At 42.7% G+C, this 19,347-nt stretch overlaps 1 protein-coding gene across 9 annotated transcripts in view; it reads left to right on the top strand.

Moving 5' to 3' along the window:
* Positions 1-19,347, top strand: part of pomgnt1 (protein O-linked mannose N-acetylglucosaminyltransferase 1 (beta 1,2-)) — an 87,876-nt gene that overhangs the window by 45,276 nt on the left and 23,253 nt on the right. For 8 of the 9 annotated variants that reach the window (XM_077717804.1, XM_077717803.1, XM_077717809.1 and 5 more), the window contains 2 exons: positions 7,212-7,295; positions 13,427-13,468. In XM_077717804.1, the coding sequence (XP_077573930.1) occupies positions 7,212-7,295; positions 13,427-13,468 (126 nt within the window). The remainder of the gene's footprint in view (positions 1-7,211; positions 7,296-13,426; positions 13,469-19,347) is intronic. The other variant, XM_077717805.1, reaches the window with a different exon arrangement.

Raw genomic sequence — 19,347 nt, 5'->3', positions numbered from 1 at the left:
GAGTATGAAAGCAAAGACCCACATTGACCACATTCAGCGAAGCCAAAGCAGGTTTCTTTAGCCTAATCAACAATCAATTTGAAGCTGTTCCAAAATTCAAACTTATTGGTCCTGGTGCATGTTTAGTTTATCATTAACTTCTTGTGCCGTTCCCGTGCTATGGGAAGTATTTCTTAGTTTAATATCCACACATCGTTCTAGTATACATTTGTATAAACTTTTTTTTTTAAAGAAAAAGAGAGAGATAGAAAGATTTTTTTTTTTTTGCAGCGAGACAGAAGACTGGCCCGACCCGAATCCGAAGTAATTAATGACATTTTGGGTTGGGTTGGGCCTGAAAGGTCTGAGTTTTTGGTCGGGTCAGGTCGGGTTTTGTGCTCGGGCAAAAGATCTCACCTCTACCACTCAAACACACAAGTAGCACAATTTAAGACAGTGTTGTGACCGTAATTTCGCTCATCTAACAGCCAGGCTTTAAGCTGATTAAAGAAGAGGTTCAGAGATGAGAGTCCACGTATGTTAATTAGTATTGAGTTCCAGGTATGTGCGGCACAGAAAGAGAATGTGCTTTTGCTGAATGGACTCTTTATTAAGGGAACTACACAGTCACCTCTAGAGCGAGCCCTTGTTGGTGTGTTGGATTTTTTTTTCCAAAATACTACAGTGGAGGAGGAGCTTTTTAATGGGGGATTTTGTCAACTAAGGTGGTATCTGGATATTTAACAGTATTGTCCCAGTTCAAGCAATTGTATTTTTTAAAACTTTGACAGTGGTGATGCGTTTTCGCTTTTCTGTAATACACTTTCAGAGCTTGCTTATAAGTGGTTACAATTGATTTTAGTGTTGTTTTGCAGGCCAATGACCAACTTATTAGGCAGTAAGCAGAGCTGACAACTTCTCCGGAATTTCAGGAGTTTACTACGGGCAAGTAAAGCAAACTCCGGAACTCCTGACAACCTCCCTAAACTTTGGAAATCCCCAAAAATGTCATTTCTTTGAAGCAACCATTTCGGAAAAGTGCCAAATTTCCAATTTAAATGCCTTGAAATTCACCATCGCTACGGCTTCTGCCATCTTACTTACGCATTTGATTGAACTGCACTATAAACAGGACGAACTTGATAACACGAGTGTATTGTGAATCATCTGAGCATGATAATAACAGTTCGATCTAAATTTGATATCAAATTTGTGTGAATCGTATTCACTCCTGATGAAAAGATAAAACTGCAAATGGTAAAGGGTATTCCTAAAATGGGGTCAGCGGAGGTTGGCAGCTCTGATTAAGTTGTATAAAATGATCATTGTATCAAAATATAGGTTTGCTGACTTGGGTGTTAAATTGTTTCTAATGAACCTAAAATTGGACAAATTATTTATTTTATCTTGTTAAAAGACAAGTTGAGAGTCAAGATTCCTATTCTTCGACTACATTGATTGTTTTACCCTGGACAACACCATTATGGTTACTCTTTGGAGAAGTACATACATACAGTCTTAGATATATTTAAGTTTAGTTGGGATTTTTCAAGCCAGTTATTCATGCTTGTCATAGCAGCTGTGAGTTCCTGTGCAGCATGTTTTTGCCGCTTTAGCCGTTTTTCCCGTAGACATATAGAACGGCATCATCGGTATACATTTGGCAGGTGACAATTGAAGAACAACTTGGTAGATCATTTATGTAGAGAGTGAAGAGCAATGGACCAAACACTGACCTTCTAAGACTCTTATTCCACGAAATAAATTTTGTATTTTGTTTCCTTATGGACTATGATCTTACTGATAAGTATGATTCAATCCAATTTACCGTGCTTGGTGAGAAATTAAAATTAAACAGTTTAGCAAGCAGTATCGGGTGGTTGATGTACCAAATGCCCTTTTGAGGTAAATTAAGGCTGCACCAATGACCCTGCCTATATCTAGTTTTGATTTTATGTTTTCTAGACAGAAGCAAATCTTAAACTGTTCCCTAAAATAGAATGTCACTCCCCCGCCACAGTTTCCCACACTCCCTTCTGAAGATATTGAAATATGGTATCTGCAATCCTGCAATCGGGGAATTTGCATTTAGGCAGGTCTCGATTAAGCATAACAAATCAAAGTTTAAAATTCTTAATATACCATATTTTCACAACTATTAAAAGCACCGCATTATAAGTTGTACCATCAATGAATAACACATTTTAATGTTTTTTCCATATATAAGGCGCCCACAATGTAAGGTGCACCGCTCCGCATTACACTGGTCTACCCCACCGCATTATACGGGTCTACAGTGGAGGCTGGGTTTACGTGATGCATCCACTAGATGGTCCTGCGCTAAAGGGAAGTCAACAAAACAGTCAGATAGGTCAGCCAAACTTTATTAATAGATTACAAATCAGCTTTCTGACCACTTAATTCACTCCCAACATGAATTATTTTTTTTTTAACTTTCTACAAGGTTTAAGTGCTATTATTTCCGTGTTACAGCAATAGCATAATAACTCATGTTGAACAGGTGGGCGAATGCGGCATCCAACAAGCACGTCTCCGTCTCACCAAAGTAGTCATTATTCGAGTCAGTAATTTCTGCCTTTCTGAAAACTCGGACCACAGTTGAGACTTCTTGACAACAAACATTAATGTGCTAGATCGAGCTCAACCGAAATGAAAGCCATTTTATATATCTCAGTATTCACCGCGCACCGAAAATAGAGGCGAGGGATGCTTACCATAGTTGCCATACCTGTTGCAGATAAATATTGATCATATATAGTTTGCAGTCTATCTCTGAATGCTCTGTTGAAGCCAACCTAGCGGCTGAAGTTCTTTTGTCAATCCAGCTCGAATGACGGCGAGCACCAAATCAGTATGCTCGCCGTCATACTGGGTGTGTTGACAAAAGAACTTCAGCATGAAGCGCACCGGGGAAAATGAAGTCGCAGGCTGCTTACCGTGGTTGCGAGATCTGTAGAGGATGGTGTACCCTATCGACTAATTTATTTTATTTTATCGTTATAATTTTAATATTGGTCCATATATAAGGCTAATGTGGAGAATATTTAAGACTTTTAAGTGCGCCTTATAGTCATAAAAATACGATAAGTGTTTTCTTTATTGAACACGTGGTAATCAAGTGTGGGTGTGGCCTGTAAAATTGAACTCAGATTTTCTATGCTTGTGATAAGTCAGTTATTTTGTGATTTAACAAAGGGGGGCAATTACTTTTTCACAGAAAGCCAGAGAAGTTTAATTTGTTCTGCCTTGGTAAATAAAATCATTTAGAAACTGCATTTTGTCTTTCCTCGGGTTGTCTTTGTGTCATACAGAAATTGATTTGATGGTCTTGTGTGTGTGATAGATATCAAATAAAAAGCCTTTGTCACCATACACGGCTGCCTATAACGAAATAGGTGGTCCTACTCCACAAATTGCATTTTCCCAGTAAAAAAAATCAAATAATAATAATAAAAGTATAAAAAGTCACATCCCGGCGGATTCCCTGGGAATTCTAAAATAATGCACAGTCTATCTAAGATATTGTACTTTGTCATTGCACACCCCGAAGTTATTGCACAGAAGGGATTGTGTGTCGTGCTAATGCAATTTCAGAGTCCTAATGGCTGGGGGAAAAACTGTCCTTAAGTCTATTTGTCCGTGCGTTATGAGACCTGTAGCGTCTGCCAGAGGACAGCAGCTGGAACAAATTGTGACCAGGGTAGTATGGGTCCCTGCCAACTGCTCTGCTGAGGTAGCGATGGCTGGCAATGTCTTCCAGTGAGGGCAGAGAGCAGCGGATGATCTTCCAGGCAGTGTTGATCACTCTGCATGGCCTTTCTGTCTGCTGCTGTGTTTCCAGCATACCACACTGTAATGCAGTATGCCAGGCTCTGCTCTCCACAGGGGCTCTATAGAAGGCTACCAGAAGCTTAGTGTCCAAGTTGTTCCTCCTAAGTACCCTCAGGAAATGGAGTCGTTTCTGAGCCGTCTGCACCACTGCGGTGGTGTTGGTAGACCAGGAGAGCTTGGCTGTGACGTGGACCCCCAGGAATTTTTGAAGGACTATGCCCTGTCTGCACATACTCCATTTGTGAGGAGTGGGGCGATATATGTGCTGCGTTTGAGAAAGTCCAGGATTATTTCTTTAGTTTTCGTAGTATTTAGTGTGCGATTGTTCACCGAACACCACGAAAACAGTTTAACCTCATCTCTGTAGGCAGACTCATCCCCCCTGAGATGAGTCCGACCACACTGGTGTCATCGGCAAATTTGATGACAAAGTTAGACTGGTGGGTCGCTGTAAAGTCGTATGTGTACAGGCAGTACAGAAGAGGATTCAGTACACAGCCTTGAGGGGAGTCAGTGCTCAGTGTAATGGAAAAAAATAGGTAGGGACAAAGTCTAAAACTTTGTGGACGGTTGGTTAAGAAGTTAAGGTAGTTCAAAGTGGGAGAGTTTGTCAGACAGAATGTCCGGTATTATAGTGTTAAAGGCTGAGCTATAGTCAATAAAAAGCATCCTCATGTAGTTCCCATAGTGCTCCAGGTGACTCAGTGCTGTGTGTAGAGCTACGGCTCAGTGGACGTATTTGCCTATAATCATTCAGGCTGTCAATGGTTGGCTTATTAGGGACTGCGATGATGGTGGCAGATTTCAGGCTGGATGGGATGATGGATTGTTGCAGTGTACAATTGAAGATATTTGTGAAAACACCAGTCAGCTGATCAGCACAGGCTTTGAGCTCCTTCTCAGGTACTCGGTCAGGGCCAGCAGCCTTCCTGGTGTTCATAAACTGCATTACCAGTCTCACTTCCTGTTCCTGAAACTTCAGTGTATTGCTGCAGGGTAGTTGGTGGTGGGGGTGTTGAGACTGGTTTTGATTTGTCAGTCTCAAAGCGGGCTAAAAAACGGTCTAGTGAGGCATCTGCATTAACAGACACATTATTGTTATTGTAGTTGGTAATATGTCGTATTCCCTGCCACATCTTTGGGTTATTTTCTGTGAAGTGGTCCTCAAATTTCCTTGTATGTGCTGCCTTGGCCTTTTTAATGCCTCTCTTCAGGTCTACTCTGGCAGCGCTGTATCGTACCTTGTCCCTGACCTGAAGGCTGTGTTATGGCATTTAATCAGTGCATGTGTCTCCGTCAGGGCCAGCAGCCTTCCTGATGTTCATAGACTGCATTACCAGTCTCACTTCCTGTTCCTGAAACTTCAGTGTATTGCTGCAGGGTGGTGGTGGGGGTGTTGAGACTGGGTCTGATTTGTCAGTCTCAAAGCGGGCAAAGAAACGGTTCACTTCCTCTGCTTGTGAGGCATCTGCGTTAACAGACACATTGTCATTGTAATTGGTATTATGTCGTATTCCCTGCCACATCTTCTTTAGGTTATTTCCTGTGAAGCGTTCCTCAATTTTCCTGGTATATGCGGCCTTGGCCTTTTTAATGCCTCTCTTCATCTCTGCTCTGGCAGCGCTATATTTTACCTTGTCCCCTGACCCGAAGGCGGTGTTACGGCATTTGATGAATGCCTGTATTTCACTGGTCATCCAGTGTTTTTGGTTAGGAAAAAACAGTATCTGTTTATTAACAGTGACATTGTCCGTGCAGTTTTTATATAGAAAAGTACAGTGTCCGTGTAGTACTGGAGGTTGTGTTGTTCAAAAAGTTCCCAAATGGTGTGGGAAAAACAGTCATGCAGTTGAGAAAGGACAAACTGAGGTGTATGCAGGGGTGAGGGACAGGCAGAGGTTGTCTGATCCAACAAGGTGAGGGAGGGGTGTGGGTCCATAAGCATGTTTGATATTAGAATAAACATGGTCTAGAGTTTTATGTCCTCTGGTGTGACACTTCACGTACTCGATAAATTTAGGCAGAACAGTCTTTAAACATGTTTTGTCAAAGTCCCCAGCGACAATAAAGACTCCATTGGGGTGGTCAAGCTGCTGTTTATTTACAGCCGCTAGCAGGAGGCTAAGTGCCTTGCTAATGTTAGCATCCGGTGGGATGTAAACAGCCATTACAATGACAATTGTTAGCTCTCTCGGTACATAGAAGGGCCTGCGATGGACTGCCAAGAGCTCTAAATCCGGGGGGCAGTGAGTGTTAATGATCCTACCTTTGCAGCACCATTCATTGTGTATGTACACGCAAAGTCCCTCTTTGCTTTTCCCTGATAATTCTTTCGGATTATCATTTCGGAATAGCGTCCGGCTAGCTAGTGATACCTTGGCGTCTGGGATTTGCGGGTGTAGCCATGTTTCCGTGATGAAAATAACGTTGCAGTTCCTGACAAACCTGTTGACAGCAAGCTGAAGTTCCAAATTGTCCATTTTTTGGGGGGTGATGGATCTGTCGTTGGTCAAGAAGATACTCTGAAGCGGTGCTCGGTGTGGTTTCTGACTTAGCTTAGCAGCTAGGCCTGCCCGGCATCCGCGCCTTTGCTTTCTTTCCCTTTGCCGCCTCCGTCGCACTCTGAGTGGGCCGACTATCCACGGAGATCCCAGTGGTCTCGAGATGTCCTCAAGGATATTGTAGGTCCGTTGGTAATCTGTTGTGATGGATGTATCGCATCTCCTCCCGAAAGTAATTAAATCCTGGCGACTGTAGAAAAAGTTTGTCTTGCAGATGTTAGTAAATAACGATAAGATTGAGAAAACAAAACACGAAACTGGAGAGCATAGAGCTGCTGCACCCGTGCGCGTCCCCTTCTTGGAATCATCAAAATATGCATAAAACAGAAATCAAGAAGAGCGCCAATACTTTTTCATGCACTGTACATGCATTTGATTCATGACCCAAATATATGATTCATCAATCTGTTGGCTCAAACTGTCCTCAAACTCTGCTACACCCTCTGATGTCAGGTTAAAAAAACTGTCCAGCTATTGTTTTTACCCCTGTTGTTCTGCATATTAAAACTATAGTCATTTATAAGAAATGCCATTACAAGTCATTACTTAAACTGAGATTGTTGAAGGCTCAACCAGGGACACACACGAATAAACTGCATAGTTCAACTGCAATCTGGAGGAAATTCCTTTACTCTCTTTGTGGTAATGATGCCAACTAGAGAGTTCCCAAAACTTAATGGTTGAGGCATTTTCATTTTTCAGTCTAACATTCTTCCTCCTCTTAATGCAGTGTTATGGCTTTTTCCATACCGTCTGGTCTGCAATCGGGATAAGATGTAGGCAGAAAAGATGAGTTAATTGTTTTTTTTTTATGCTAAGGAGCCCATGGACGTGGTGGCATTGTTTGGACTGAAGGGAATTCAGCATACACCAATTAGCATCAAGAATGCTAGAGTGTCTCAGGTAAACTCACCACATTCATGCCACAAGCGACAAATGCAGTTCCAATCTATTTAGGATATTGTGTTGATTATAAGTAAAAAACAGAATACAGTCATTTACAAATATTTTTCAATTAGTATTCATTTAATGACTACAGAGGAATTATATTTAGTGCTGACACTTATCCAACATATATTTATTTTAAAAAGTCAGCAAGAGTCTGTGATATTGGGTCCAGGTCAAAACAGTGGCAGGGGGACTTGTGGCGAGAACAGCGTTCACGTGATCGTCACGTGCACAGGGCATTCATGGGCTCTGCGGCACCTGTTGTTACAGTGAGAGAGACAATACATCGTTTTTGTATACATTTAAATGACTAATTATACTAATCAATGGATTAAAAATTTAAATAATTTAGGTACTGTACTCATCGTTAATTTTTTTCCTCTCCATTTGATTTAAATAATGTTTAAAAAATGGTTATTGAAGCTTTAATCCGAATCCACTATGTCAGACTCGAAATGTATTATTCTCAAAAATTCCTGTTGTTGTCGTATTGCCAAATTCAATGGCTCTGACCATTAGGTCACCCGTCTCCTTGTGACCGGCCCCTTGCTGTGCTTTTGATGTCCTATCATCATATCAGCCTTACGGCTCTATCTACGCCGTAAATCCATCATAATGCTGTTTAATTGTTTTATTCCTCCGTGTCTTAGTCCACACGGGAATTTGCAGTAGTGCGCCTCGGAACATGTGAACTTCAGACTCCGGGTGTAGGCAGGCATCCTGGCAGCCGCGTGGCGCAAATTCGGCGAGTGCTACCAGGCGGTGAACCAGCGTGCCAATGGCCAAGCGAAAGCGGCAGAAGTTTGTGGAAAAGAACAGTTGCTGCTACGTGCAGCATGGCAATCTGGGAGGCGAGACCAGCCATTACATTATATAGTGTATCTCGCTTATCCCTTCTTCTTTGGCACTGAGTGATACCCAATTTAGTGCCGAAGAAGAACCAGAGCCCTGACTACCGCCATTTTTCAACTTCTGTCTTCCGCTTGCAAGTTTCCGTGTGGATTTTGATATTTTGATAAACTTTTTTTTTATACATAAGATAAAACAAAGTGATGTACTAGAGCCGAGAAAGTTGGAAGCTTCGGTTATGAGGGATCCCAGTATTAAGCCAATAAAATGATGGTTGTGTTTGTGTCATAGTTATTTGTAAGCATACTAATAAACTGTCATGTTTGAGCGTGGTGAAGTAGAACCCAGGATGCAGTAAAAAAAAGGCAGAAATTGTTGGTGCACAACTTAGGCTTTTAATGAAAAAAACTATATCCAAGTGACAATATAAATGGGAAGAAACTGCAAACCGACAAAATGCAAAACATGCCTTAATGGATGGGACCCCACAAGGTAATGATAGCAATACTCTCACGCCAGAGGTCACCAAACATTCTCCTTCTATACACACATAGGCTAATCAAATAAACTCATAACAGCTGACTATGAGAGAAGGGAAAACACGTACATACATACACGCCTGAAAATCCCAAACAAAACATGACACAGACACATTTCATAGCCCAAGAACCATATGCGATGTGTCGAACAAGTGTAGGCTTAATGCAAAGTTGTATTTTTGTTCTGCTGGAAATGAAGTTTATTACTGATACAAATTAAACTTCGTGTTCCATTTAAAAACAAAACACTTTCAAAGGATAACAAAGTTTGTCCATACTTTCCATATTCATGAACAGATTAAATATTTATACACTTTTATGAGCTTCTGATGTTCACGTGAGAAAAAATCCATATGATCCTTTAAATTTTAATATTTGTTTCGCAACAAAACAACAAATACAATGGTTACACTTAATCCAAGTGGCTGACAAATTATTCACTGTGATCTGTACTTATCACCTGCACATTTTGGTGGAAGAGTTAAACATTAGTAGTTAGCATTCTTGTAAAAGCCTGTCTGATTGTCGCAGAAGTTTGCAACCGGTGGCATCTATTTCTCTCTACCTCTACTTACAAAATTCATTGGTTCCAAACCTTTTTTTTGTTAGTTGAAAATTTTGTAAGTAGAGCAGTACTTCATATGTAAATTATCTTAATTTGTTTGACAGTCCTCACACAACTACCAACTTAACCCTTTAAAATTGATCAGTGTTCCCATTTTTTTATAAAGATGTGAGAAACACAAACATTTGAGACAATTATAAGAACATTATTTATCTTAAAATGAATAACAAGTATACAAAATCTATCTGTGTTGAAGCATGATCATAGGGCGCCGTTCAAAGCGGCTGCTTGTTGCAAAAGCTCCCTAAACCCTCACTCGAATTCTGTGTTTGTACAGCTTTTTTACGGATTTTTATCCTTTATTTTATGTTTTTATTGTCTCTTAAGACTTTAGTTGTTACTTCACTTTATATATTATATTCGATACCTTAATGTTTTGGGACTTTACTTTCAAGACTCTACTCCAAGACTCAAGCTGTGCGAGAGGCAGTCTTTGATCTACTAGTTTAGTCCATCTTTTCAAATTCAAATTTCAAAATTTTGGAGACTATTTTGACCCACCCAGCCATGCCTACGTTGCTTTACACGAAGGATCAACTGTTAGCGCTACGCAACACCGGGATTCCCCTGGACTTGGACCTCCTCGCTGAGTTAAAGAGGAAGAGAAGAGGATGCAGAGCCGGACGAAAATGTCAGGAGAAAAAGCGACGCTTCAGACCCAGCATTCCATCTATTATTATGGGGAACGTAAGATCTCTCCCCAACAAGATGGAAGAGCTAACGGCGCTGACCAAACAACAAGGACAATATCGGAGCGCCTGCATTATCTGCTTCACGGAGACCTGGCTGGATGAGCGAATACCAGACTCTCTCATCTCCTTGGATGGCTTTCAGCTGGTGAGGGCGGACAGGGACGCTGAGGAGAGTGGTAGGAAGAAAGGTGGGGGACTAGCTGTCTTTATTAACAGTAGATGGTGCAGTCCTGGGCATATTACTGTGAAGGAGCAATTTTGCACTCGAGATATCGAGCAAGTAGCTGTTAGCATCAGGCCGTTTTACATCCCCCGGGAGTTCTCGCACGTCATCATAATAACTGTGTATATACCTCCTTCGGCCGATGCGGCAGTGGCTCGTGAGCTGCTCCACACTACTCTGTCCCGGCTACAGACGTCACACCCCCAGTCTCTCCTTCTTATCTCCGGTGATTTTAACCATGCTCCCTTGACTTCGACTCTCCCCACCTTCACTCAGTATGTGAAGTGCTGCACCAGGGAACAAAAAACTCTGGACCTGCTGTATGCCAACACAAAGGAGGCATACAGCTCAGTCCCCCTTCCCCCACTGGGCCGCTCAGACCACAACCTGGTCCATCTGATCCCCACCTACATCCCTATGGTGAGGAAAATAAAACCTACCACGAGGATCATACAAAGATGGACCGAGGAGACCAGCATGGTACTGAGGGACTGTTTTGAGACAACCGACTGGGAGGTGCTGTGCAAACCACATGGGGAAGACATCGACAGCTTGACCCACTGCATCACAGATTACATTAACTTCTGTGTGGAGAACATCGTACCCTCCAAGAAGGTCCGTTGTTACTCCAACAATAAGCTGTGGGTCACCAGGGATCTAAGGGCCCTCCTGAACAAGAAGAAGAGGGTTTTTAGGTCTGGGGAGAAGGAGAGTCTCAAAACGGTCCAGAAGGAGCTGAAGAGAGAGATAAGGAGGGGAAAGACCAGCTACAGGAGGAGGCTAGAGAAGCAACTCCAAAGAGGCAACACCAAAGAGGTCTGGAGGAGCTTGAGGACCATCTCGGGCTATGGAGGCAACAGTGGGAGAGGCCCGGAGTCCGGAGACGGGGAGTGGGCCAATGAACTGAATCAGTTCTTTAACAGATTCAGCCCTGCCCCTGCTCCCCTGACCCCCCAGACCAGAAGCAACTCTACCCCCTCGTTCTCCTCTTCGTCCACCTCTTCCTCCCCCTCTTCCACCGGTCTCTGCATCACTGTCGATCAGGTGACAAAACAACTAAAGAAGATCGAGGCAAGGAAGGCTACCGGTCCGGACGGCCTCAGCTCCAGACTACTGAGAGAGTGTGCGGATCAGCTTGGCACAGTGATTCTGCATATTTTCAACCTCAGCCTCAGTCTGCAGAAGGTCCCCACCTTGTGGAAAACTTCCTGCGTGGTCCCAGTCCCAAAGACTGCGAACCCCAGGGAGCCAAACCACTTCAGGCCGGTAGCACTAACCTCTCACCTGATCAAGACACTGGAGAGGATCATCCTCAACCACCTGAGCCCCCTGATGAATGCAGAGCTGGACCCTCTGCAGTTCGCCTATCGTCCAGGCATTGGTGTGGAAGATGCTACCACCTACCTGATGCACAGGTCTCTTTCACACCTGGAGAACTCGGGAAGCACGGTGAGAATGATGTTTTTTGACCTCTCCAGTGCATTCAACACCATTCAGCCGGTCCTTCTGAGAGGGAAACTGGAGGTGGCTGGAGTAAGGAACCACCTAGCTGCATGGATCATCGACTTCCTCACCGACGGACCACTATATGTGAGACTCCAGGACTGTACGTCTGATGTGGTAACTTGCAGCACGGGGGCACCACAAGGCACAGTGCTTTCCCCACTCCTCTTCTCCCTCTACACTTCAGACTTTAAACATAATACAGACACCTGCCACCTCCAGAAATTCTCCAATGACACCGCCATTGTTGGACGAGTGACTGACGGGAACGACCTGGAGTACAGGGCAGTCATCACAGCCTTTGTCGACTGGTGTAGGCAAAACCACCTGCACATCAACACCAGTAAGACAAAGGAAATGGTCGTTGACTTTCGGAGGACAACTCAACAGACCACTCAGGTGAACATCCAGGGTAAAGACATTGAAATCGTGGAGAACTTGAAGTACCTGGGTGTTCACCTCAACAGCAAACTAGACTGGTCCACAAACATAGATGCCCTGTACAGAAGGGGCCAGAGCCGCCTCTACCTGTTGAGGAGCCTACGGTCCTTTGGTGTGTGCAGGCCACTGTTGAGGACCTTCTATGACACTGTGGTGGCATCTACTGTGTTTTATGCAGTGGTCTGTTGGGGAAGTGGGAGCACGGAGAGGGACAGGAACAGGCTGAACAAGCTGATCAGGAGGGCCAGCTCTGTTCTGGGCTGTCCTTTGGACTCTGTGGAGGAAGTGGGAGAGCGGAGAATGCTGACCAGGATGAGGTCCATCATGGACAGCACCTCACACCCCCTGCACGAGTCGGTGGAGTCCCTTCGAAGCACTTTCAGCAGTAGACTGCGGTACCCTCACTGCAGGAAGGAGCGCTTCCGCAGATCCTTCCTCCCATCAGCTGTCAGGCTCTTTAACTTAAAAAAGGCTGTGGTTTAGGACCTCCTGAATTTCTGATACAGTATAGATGTGCTTCTATATATATGTATGTGTATGTATATATATATCTCAGCAACACGGTTACCTATTTATATATTTATTTATGTATTTATTTATTGACTTACTATTAAGTACTTATTTGTGTATAATGCCTTTCCTATTCCTGCATCCTCACCCTCTTCCTACTGCAACAAAGAAATTTCCCGATTACGGGATGATCATTAATAAGGGGAGCATTTAGCCGAGGTGGACAGGGCATGATATGCGCATGCACATTCCCCTTTGACCTGTCGCGTCAGAAAGCCATGCAATGTGTTGTAAATGTTAGACTTTTATAGTAAGCATAAAGCACTTCAGAAAATGAATGAACGTGTGCCCTGTGTGTGTAAATATGTAACGTGTTGCATTTGTATGTTTTTTTCTCACTTAATAAGGGGAATTGCATTTGCTAATAAGGGGAACATTTAGCCAAAGGTATGAAAGAAAGAATCTCAAAACATGGGTAGAGGTTGTGAGACAGCCAATGGGACCTAGGTTCTAAAGTGAGAATCAATGCATCCGCAGCAATATTTTCAACATAAAATAACGTATAAGGAAATGCATATATTTTTGGGGGATTTCGTAACTTGGATCTTAAAAAAAGCTTACGTAAACTGAAAATTTTGCACCAGGCATTTGTAAAAAGAGGTATGACTATACTTTTTTTTATAAATTGATCTTCTCCTTCACAGCACTACAAAGCAAGTTTGACAGCAACATTCAACCTTCATTCAGTGAGTACTTCGTTCATACAGTACACACACTGTGCTTTCAAGAAATGGAGTCATTCACATTTGGAATATTTGATATACAGTATCTCACAAAAGTCATTACACAATTTTTATTATATCTCTTCCTGAAGCAACACTGAAGAAATGGCACTTTACAATGTGAATTAGTCACTCTAGAGCTTGAATAATAACAAATGTATTATATGACAGGAATGGGTGAGGGGAACCAAATACGAACGCAAACACCAACAGATACAGTGCCGTGAAAAAGTATTTACCACCATTCTTTATCTGTTTTACCTGTTTATCCCACACGTTTCTGATCATCTAACCAATTTTAGTATAAAACAGACAACCCAAGGGAATAGAAAATGCAGTCTCTAAATCAGGGGTCTCAAACTCAATTTACCTGAGGGCCGCAAGAGGCAGAGGCTGGGTGAGGCTGGGCCGCATCAGGATTTCCACAAGAAAAGTGCTGTTAAAACATTCCAACGTTATCAAATTACTTTATTTTTTAGCAAAAAATAATGAATTAAATAAATTAACTTAAAGATGAATAAAAAATAAATCAATAAGTAATAATAAATAAAATAATGATGAGAATATGAGTAGATACAGTGGCTGGCTAAGTAGAGAAAACTAATTATTTTTATTTTGTTTCAAACGTCTGTATTAACAGCTCTTTAAATTTTAACTTTCTGAACTTTAATTCTTGCTGCTAGAGACCTGGCAGCGCTTCTTCTCACATAGCTGAGTCACATTTGGCTTGAGGGAGGAAGCAGTGGAGACCCTCAATAGAGCTTGAAGATGCTCATTAGTAAGTCTGGACCTATACTTGGACTTATTGAAGTTCAAGGTGGAGAAGAGTTTCTCACACAAGTATGTGCCCCCAAAAAGGCACATGGTCCGCTTGATTATTCGGGAAAGTTCAGGGAAGCTGGGGGTCAACTCTCTCAAAAAATGTCCAAGCGTGTCTGCTTCTCCATTCACCTCCCTGAACTTGGCTTTGAGTGCAGAGTTGCACTGCAGGTCAATGAGCTCAATTTGAAGCTCAGGAGGGGCATCTTGCACATCAAATGAGAAGGGGTCCGCAAACATTTGAAATGTGGCTTTGTATGTCATGAAGTCTGCAAATCTGTGATCAAATTCCTCCTGCAGCTTCGAAATGGCATCAAGACACTTCTCGCCACTGAATGGTGTGCCTGCATCCACAAGAGCCTTGCATGCTGGGAAATGGAAAAGGTTTGCCTGAGAGAGCTGGGCTTTCCATAACAAAAGTTTAGTGCAGTATGCTCTCACGTTGTCATAGGCAGCACTGACAAGTTGCCCCTGGCCTTGTAGCTTCTTGTCCAGTACATTAAGCTCATGTGTGATATCAACAAGAAAAGCTAAGTCCATGAGCCATTTGGGATCACTTAGCACAGGAACAGCAACTCCGTCTATCTCCATGAAGTGGTTGCCATTGGAGAGCGTGTCAGAAGAGAGCAGGAACTACAACAACTTCAACACCTGCCTCGCGTGCAACTACCAGCTGCCATGCAGCTGCAAAGTCTCCAGACCCCCCCCTCTCCTACAAGGAAGGGGGTCAAGCTTCTACCTTCTGTGTTTTTTTGTGTCTCTAACTGAGGACCAACATACTCCGGCTTGTTTGGTCCGTATACTATTAATCAGAGCCGGAATCCATCCTAATCCTGGACCAATCCCTGGACCATTAACCTACGTCTGTCCTGTTTGTCAAAAAAGAGTTTATAATCATACTAAGTCGGTAAGATGCAGCAATTGCCTCGGCTGGTGCCATCTGCGTCAGAAGAACAACTGCAGCAACCTCAAGTCAGAAAAGGAATACTCAGTCAATTTTACTTGTCTGATCTGTATTAGTCACAAGAACAACCAAAGTCTTCCAAGCCAATCAAGCCAATCAAGCCAATCAATCCAATCAAGCCAATCAAGTCAACCAAGTCAACCACCCCAGTCCACACCCTCAGACCAAGACCAAAGAAAATTTAACTTGAAAATTCTACAACTTAACTGCAATGGAATAAAAAACAAGATTTCAGAAATCATCCATTGGATGGATGAACAAAAGGTGAAAATTGCTGCCCTCCAGGAAACAAAACTAATGCCAAACCAAAAGGACCCAAATACGGCCGATTTTACCCTTATAAGAGAAGACAGGGCAAAAGACAAAGGTGGAGGCCTGGCATTCCTTGTCCACAAGGCCATCCATTTCCAGCAAATACATGCCCTGCCAAAGGACAATCACCTGGAAAGCCAGGGCATCAAGGTCGACAACATCAACATCATCAATCTGTACATCCCTCCCACTAGCAGCTGTGGCACAGGCTACTCTGCATCTATCCTTCCTTTCCTCCAGATGAAAGATACCCTAATCCTAGGAGACCTGAACGCTCACGACACACTCTGGCATTCACAACTAAGTAATGACAGAGGCAGAGACATTGCTGACGAAATAGGAAATGCAGATTTTGGAACTATTAACGAAGACAACCCAACAAGACTACCAACAAACGGACAACCATCATCACCAGACATATCCTTAGCAAGCCTATCCCTGATGTCCTACACCTCCTGGGAGGTCAAAACCAACCTTGGTTCCGACCACCTTCCCATCATAATCAAGATAGAAACTGACATCAGACCAACAACAGTGATAATTTTACAATTGGCACACTGCGAGTCCCAGGGATTCGCTTGTCTGAAAACTGTGCGTCCCAGGAAACTTGTCACGAGTCCCAACATACTACGGATGCAAATAAAACATAAGCAACGATATATAAACATTCAGATTTAATTTATTTATTATATGGTTTAGGGTTAGGGTTTATTTATCATTGTACTAGTCTTTCAGCTCGTAGATCCTCCTCTCTTTGCAGCCAAAAGTCTTTTGAAATGTGCGTATTTTTCCTTGCTTCCCCCGTTTTGCTTCATGATCATCGATCGAATCTTCTGCAGTTCTTTTCTTACTAGTTGTATTTTTTAACTGCGAAATAACTATCCAGACTGTTTTGCTTTTTCTGAAACATTTTTTATCTTTCTTACACTATTACGAAACTCTTGCTATCGCTTTCTCTCCTTCGTCTGCTAGTGTCTGCTAGTCTCGTTCACGCGAGAATTATTTCGCAAAGATTATGTGGAATAAATTGGTTTGCTATCGGATATATGTGTTTTGGTTTTTTTTTGATAAAAATTTCTTTGCGTCCGAAAAAAGCACATTACTTGAAATTGTGCGTCTGGAAGAAAAGCTGTGCGTATCAGACGCAGGACGCAGAGGTAACGAGAACACTGCAACAACCAGCGAAAATAGGATTTTCATCAACTTTCGTAAAGCTAACTGGCAAGACTTTCAGACTGAAACAGAAAACAAATTCTCCAGACTTCCAGCCCCAACAGATGTCTACAGGGGTGAACAACATTTTAGGAAAATTATAAATAAGATAGCCAACAAAACCATTCCAGCAGGAAGAATAAAAATGATACTACCCGAGGTACCAACAGAAGCAATAGACAAGATAAAAACAAGAGACGAATTAAGACAAACTGACCCGGACTCCCAACGTATAACAGAACTAAATAGAGAGATAGAATCAATTATAAACAAACATAGGAGAGAGAAATGGAAAGAAACAATTGAAGACAAAAAATCGGACACAACCAAACTATTCCGACTGATAAAACATTTAAATGGCGGCAAACAAGCAAGCAACAACGAAGCAATAAAATTTAAAGGTAAATACATAACTCCAAAGAAAATAGCGGACAAATTCAACAAACAATATTCATCAGTAATACCCCACAAGACAACAAGAACAGCAAGACGAGTTACAAAATACCTGAAGAAAAACAACAACAACATAGAACCAATTACTATAAGCCAGACAAAGGAAGCAATAAAGAAAGCCAAGGCTTCGAAAGCCTTAGGCCCAGACAAAATATCTACTCTTCACCTTAAACATTTAGGCGACAAAGGACTACAATATTTAACCGACATTTTTAACCTGTCCCTGAAAACAAGTTCGATTCCTGCAATCTGGAAGTCCTCAATCATTATTCCTCTTCTCAAACCTGGTAAACCTGCAAATGAATCCTCATCATACCGTCCCGTCTCTCTTCTATGTCCCAGCATAAAGATCCTAGAACGAGTTATTCTACCAACCCTCACAGAACATCTACCAGTCCCTGACATCCAGCATGGCTTCAGGTCAAACCACTCCACTGTCACAGCTCTGCACGAGTTCACAGAATCAGTGGCAGGCGGCTTTAATGAGAATAAACCGGCAAACCGTACCCTGCTAGTCCAAATCGACCTTAGCAAGGCATTTGATATGGTCTCTCATGAAAAGCTACTCAAAGACCTGAATTTGACCACCCTACCGAGCTGTATAAAGAGATGGCTCAACTGCTACCTGTCAGGAAGACAATCAAGAGTAAATTTCAGGAATGCTACATCCAGCTCGCACAATGTCAGGACAGGGGTGCCGCAAGGAGCGGTTACCTCACCAATACTATTCAACTTCTACCTCTCTAACCTTCCTACAATACCTGAAGATGTCTTTCTAATACAATATGCGGACGATATTTCAATCTTCGTTAAAGGTATGAACGTCGAATCTCTCTCTGCCAAAGCCAACAACTTCTTGGAGAAGCTGGCAGATTTTTTAGAAGAACGACAGCTGGTTGTGTCCCCGGAGAAATCCACAGTGACCTGGTTTACCCCAGCCACTGCTGAAGCTAACCTCCATCCCAAGATCACCATCAAAGGGGTACCAGTAAAACTGGAAAAAACGCCAAAACTACTTGGCGTCACATTTGACACTATGTTTTGTTTTGGCCCGCACATCAAGCAGACAGTTGCAAAGGCAAAGAAAAAGCTGAACCTACTTAAATCACTAGCAGGCTCCAGCTGGGGTTGTGAAAAAGAAACACTACTCCTAACATACAAATCTATCGTCCGTTCTGTCCTTGAATATGCGAGCCCAGTATGGTCGCCAATAATTAAAGACACACACTGGAACCGGCTTCAATCAATTCAAAACCAAGCACTCAGGATAGCATCCGGATGTCTCTCTATGTCGGCCTTAGACCACCTGCATGCTGAGTGCGCGGTTATGCCTCTGAAGGAGCACTGTGAAATGATCGGAAAGCAGTACCTGGCGGCATGCCATCTTGAAGGCCATCCAGGTCGCAGACTTCTTCAAGCAAACCAGAAACCAAGAAAGATGAAAAAGACCATCATCACACAGCATGGCAAGGAAATAGAAAAAGAATACGACAAGCCAAATCCTACCAAAGAAGACTACAAACAATGCGTCAAATCCATTCACACCAAAGAAGTTCAAAACATCCTCAACAAGGCAAAACCCAACAAAGTCCTCAATGCCCTACCACCTCTAATAAACCAAGAAGAAAAACTGCTGAGCAGGAAGGTGAGATCCGAGCTCGCCAGGCTCAGATCAGGCTACAGCAGGAAACTAAACAGCTACCTGTCCAGGATCGATCCAGGAATACAAGATGCCTGCCCAAAATGCAACTTTTCCCCCCACAATACTGAACATCTTTTTTCGTGTACAAATGACCCCACAAATCTAACCATCCAAGACCTCTGGACAAGACCAAAGTTGGTCGCAGAATTTTTAAAACTAGACGATTAAGAGAACATTTGTAACCGTTTTTTCTATCACTACGACATACAACACAACACAGAACAAAAAGAAGCTTGACCCCCAGAATTCAGTACCAGAGAGGCTAATCAATCAATCAATCAATCTCCATGAAGTCTTTTACTTCTGCTCTCAACTCCAAAAATCTCTTCAACACATTTCCACTGCTGAGCCAACGTACCTCAGTGAAGTAGAGCACATCCC

The sequence above is a fragment of the Stigmatopora nigra genome, chromosome 5 (assembly GCF_051989575.1).
Source record: "Stigmatopora nigra isolate UIUO_SnigA chromosome 5, RoL_Snig_1.1, whole genome shotgun sequence".
NCBI classification, from domain to species: domain Eukaryota; kingdom Metazoa; phylum Chordata; class Actinopteri; order Syngnathiformes; family Syngnathidae; genus Stigmatopora; species Stigmatopora nigra.
This window is presented reverse-complemented; position numbering and strand designations above follow the sequence as displayed.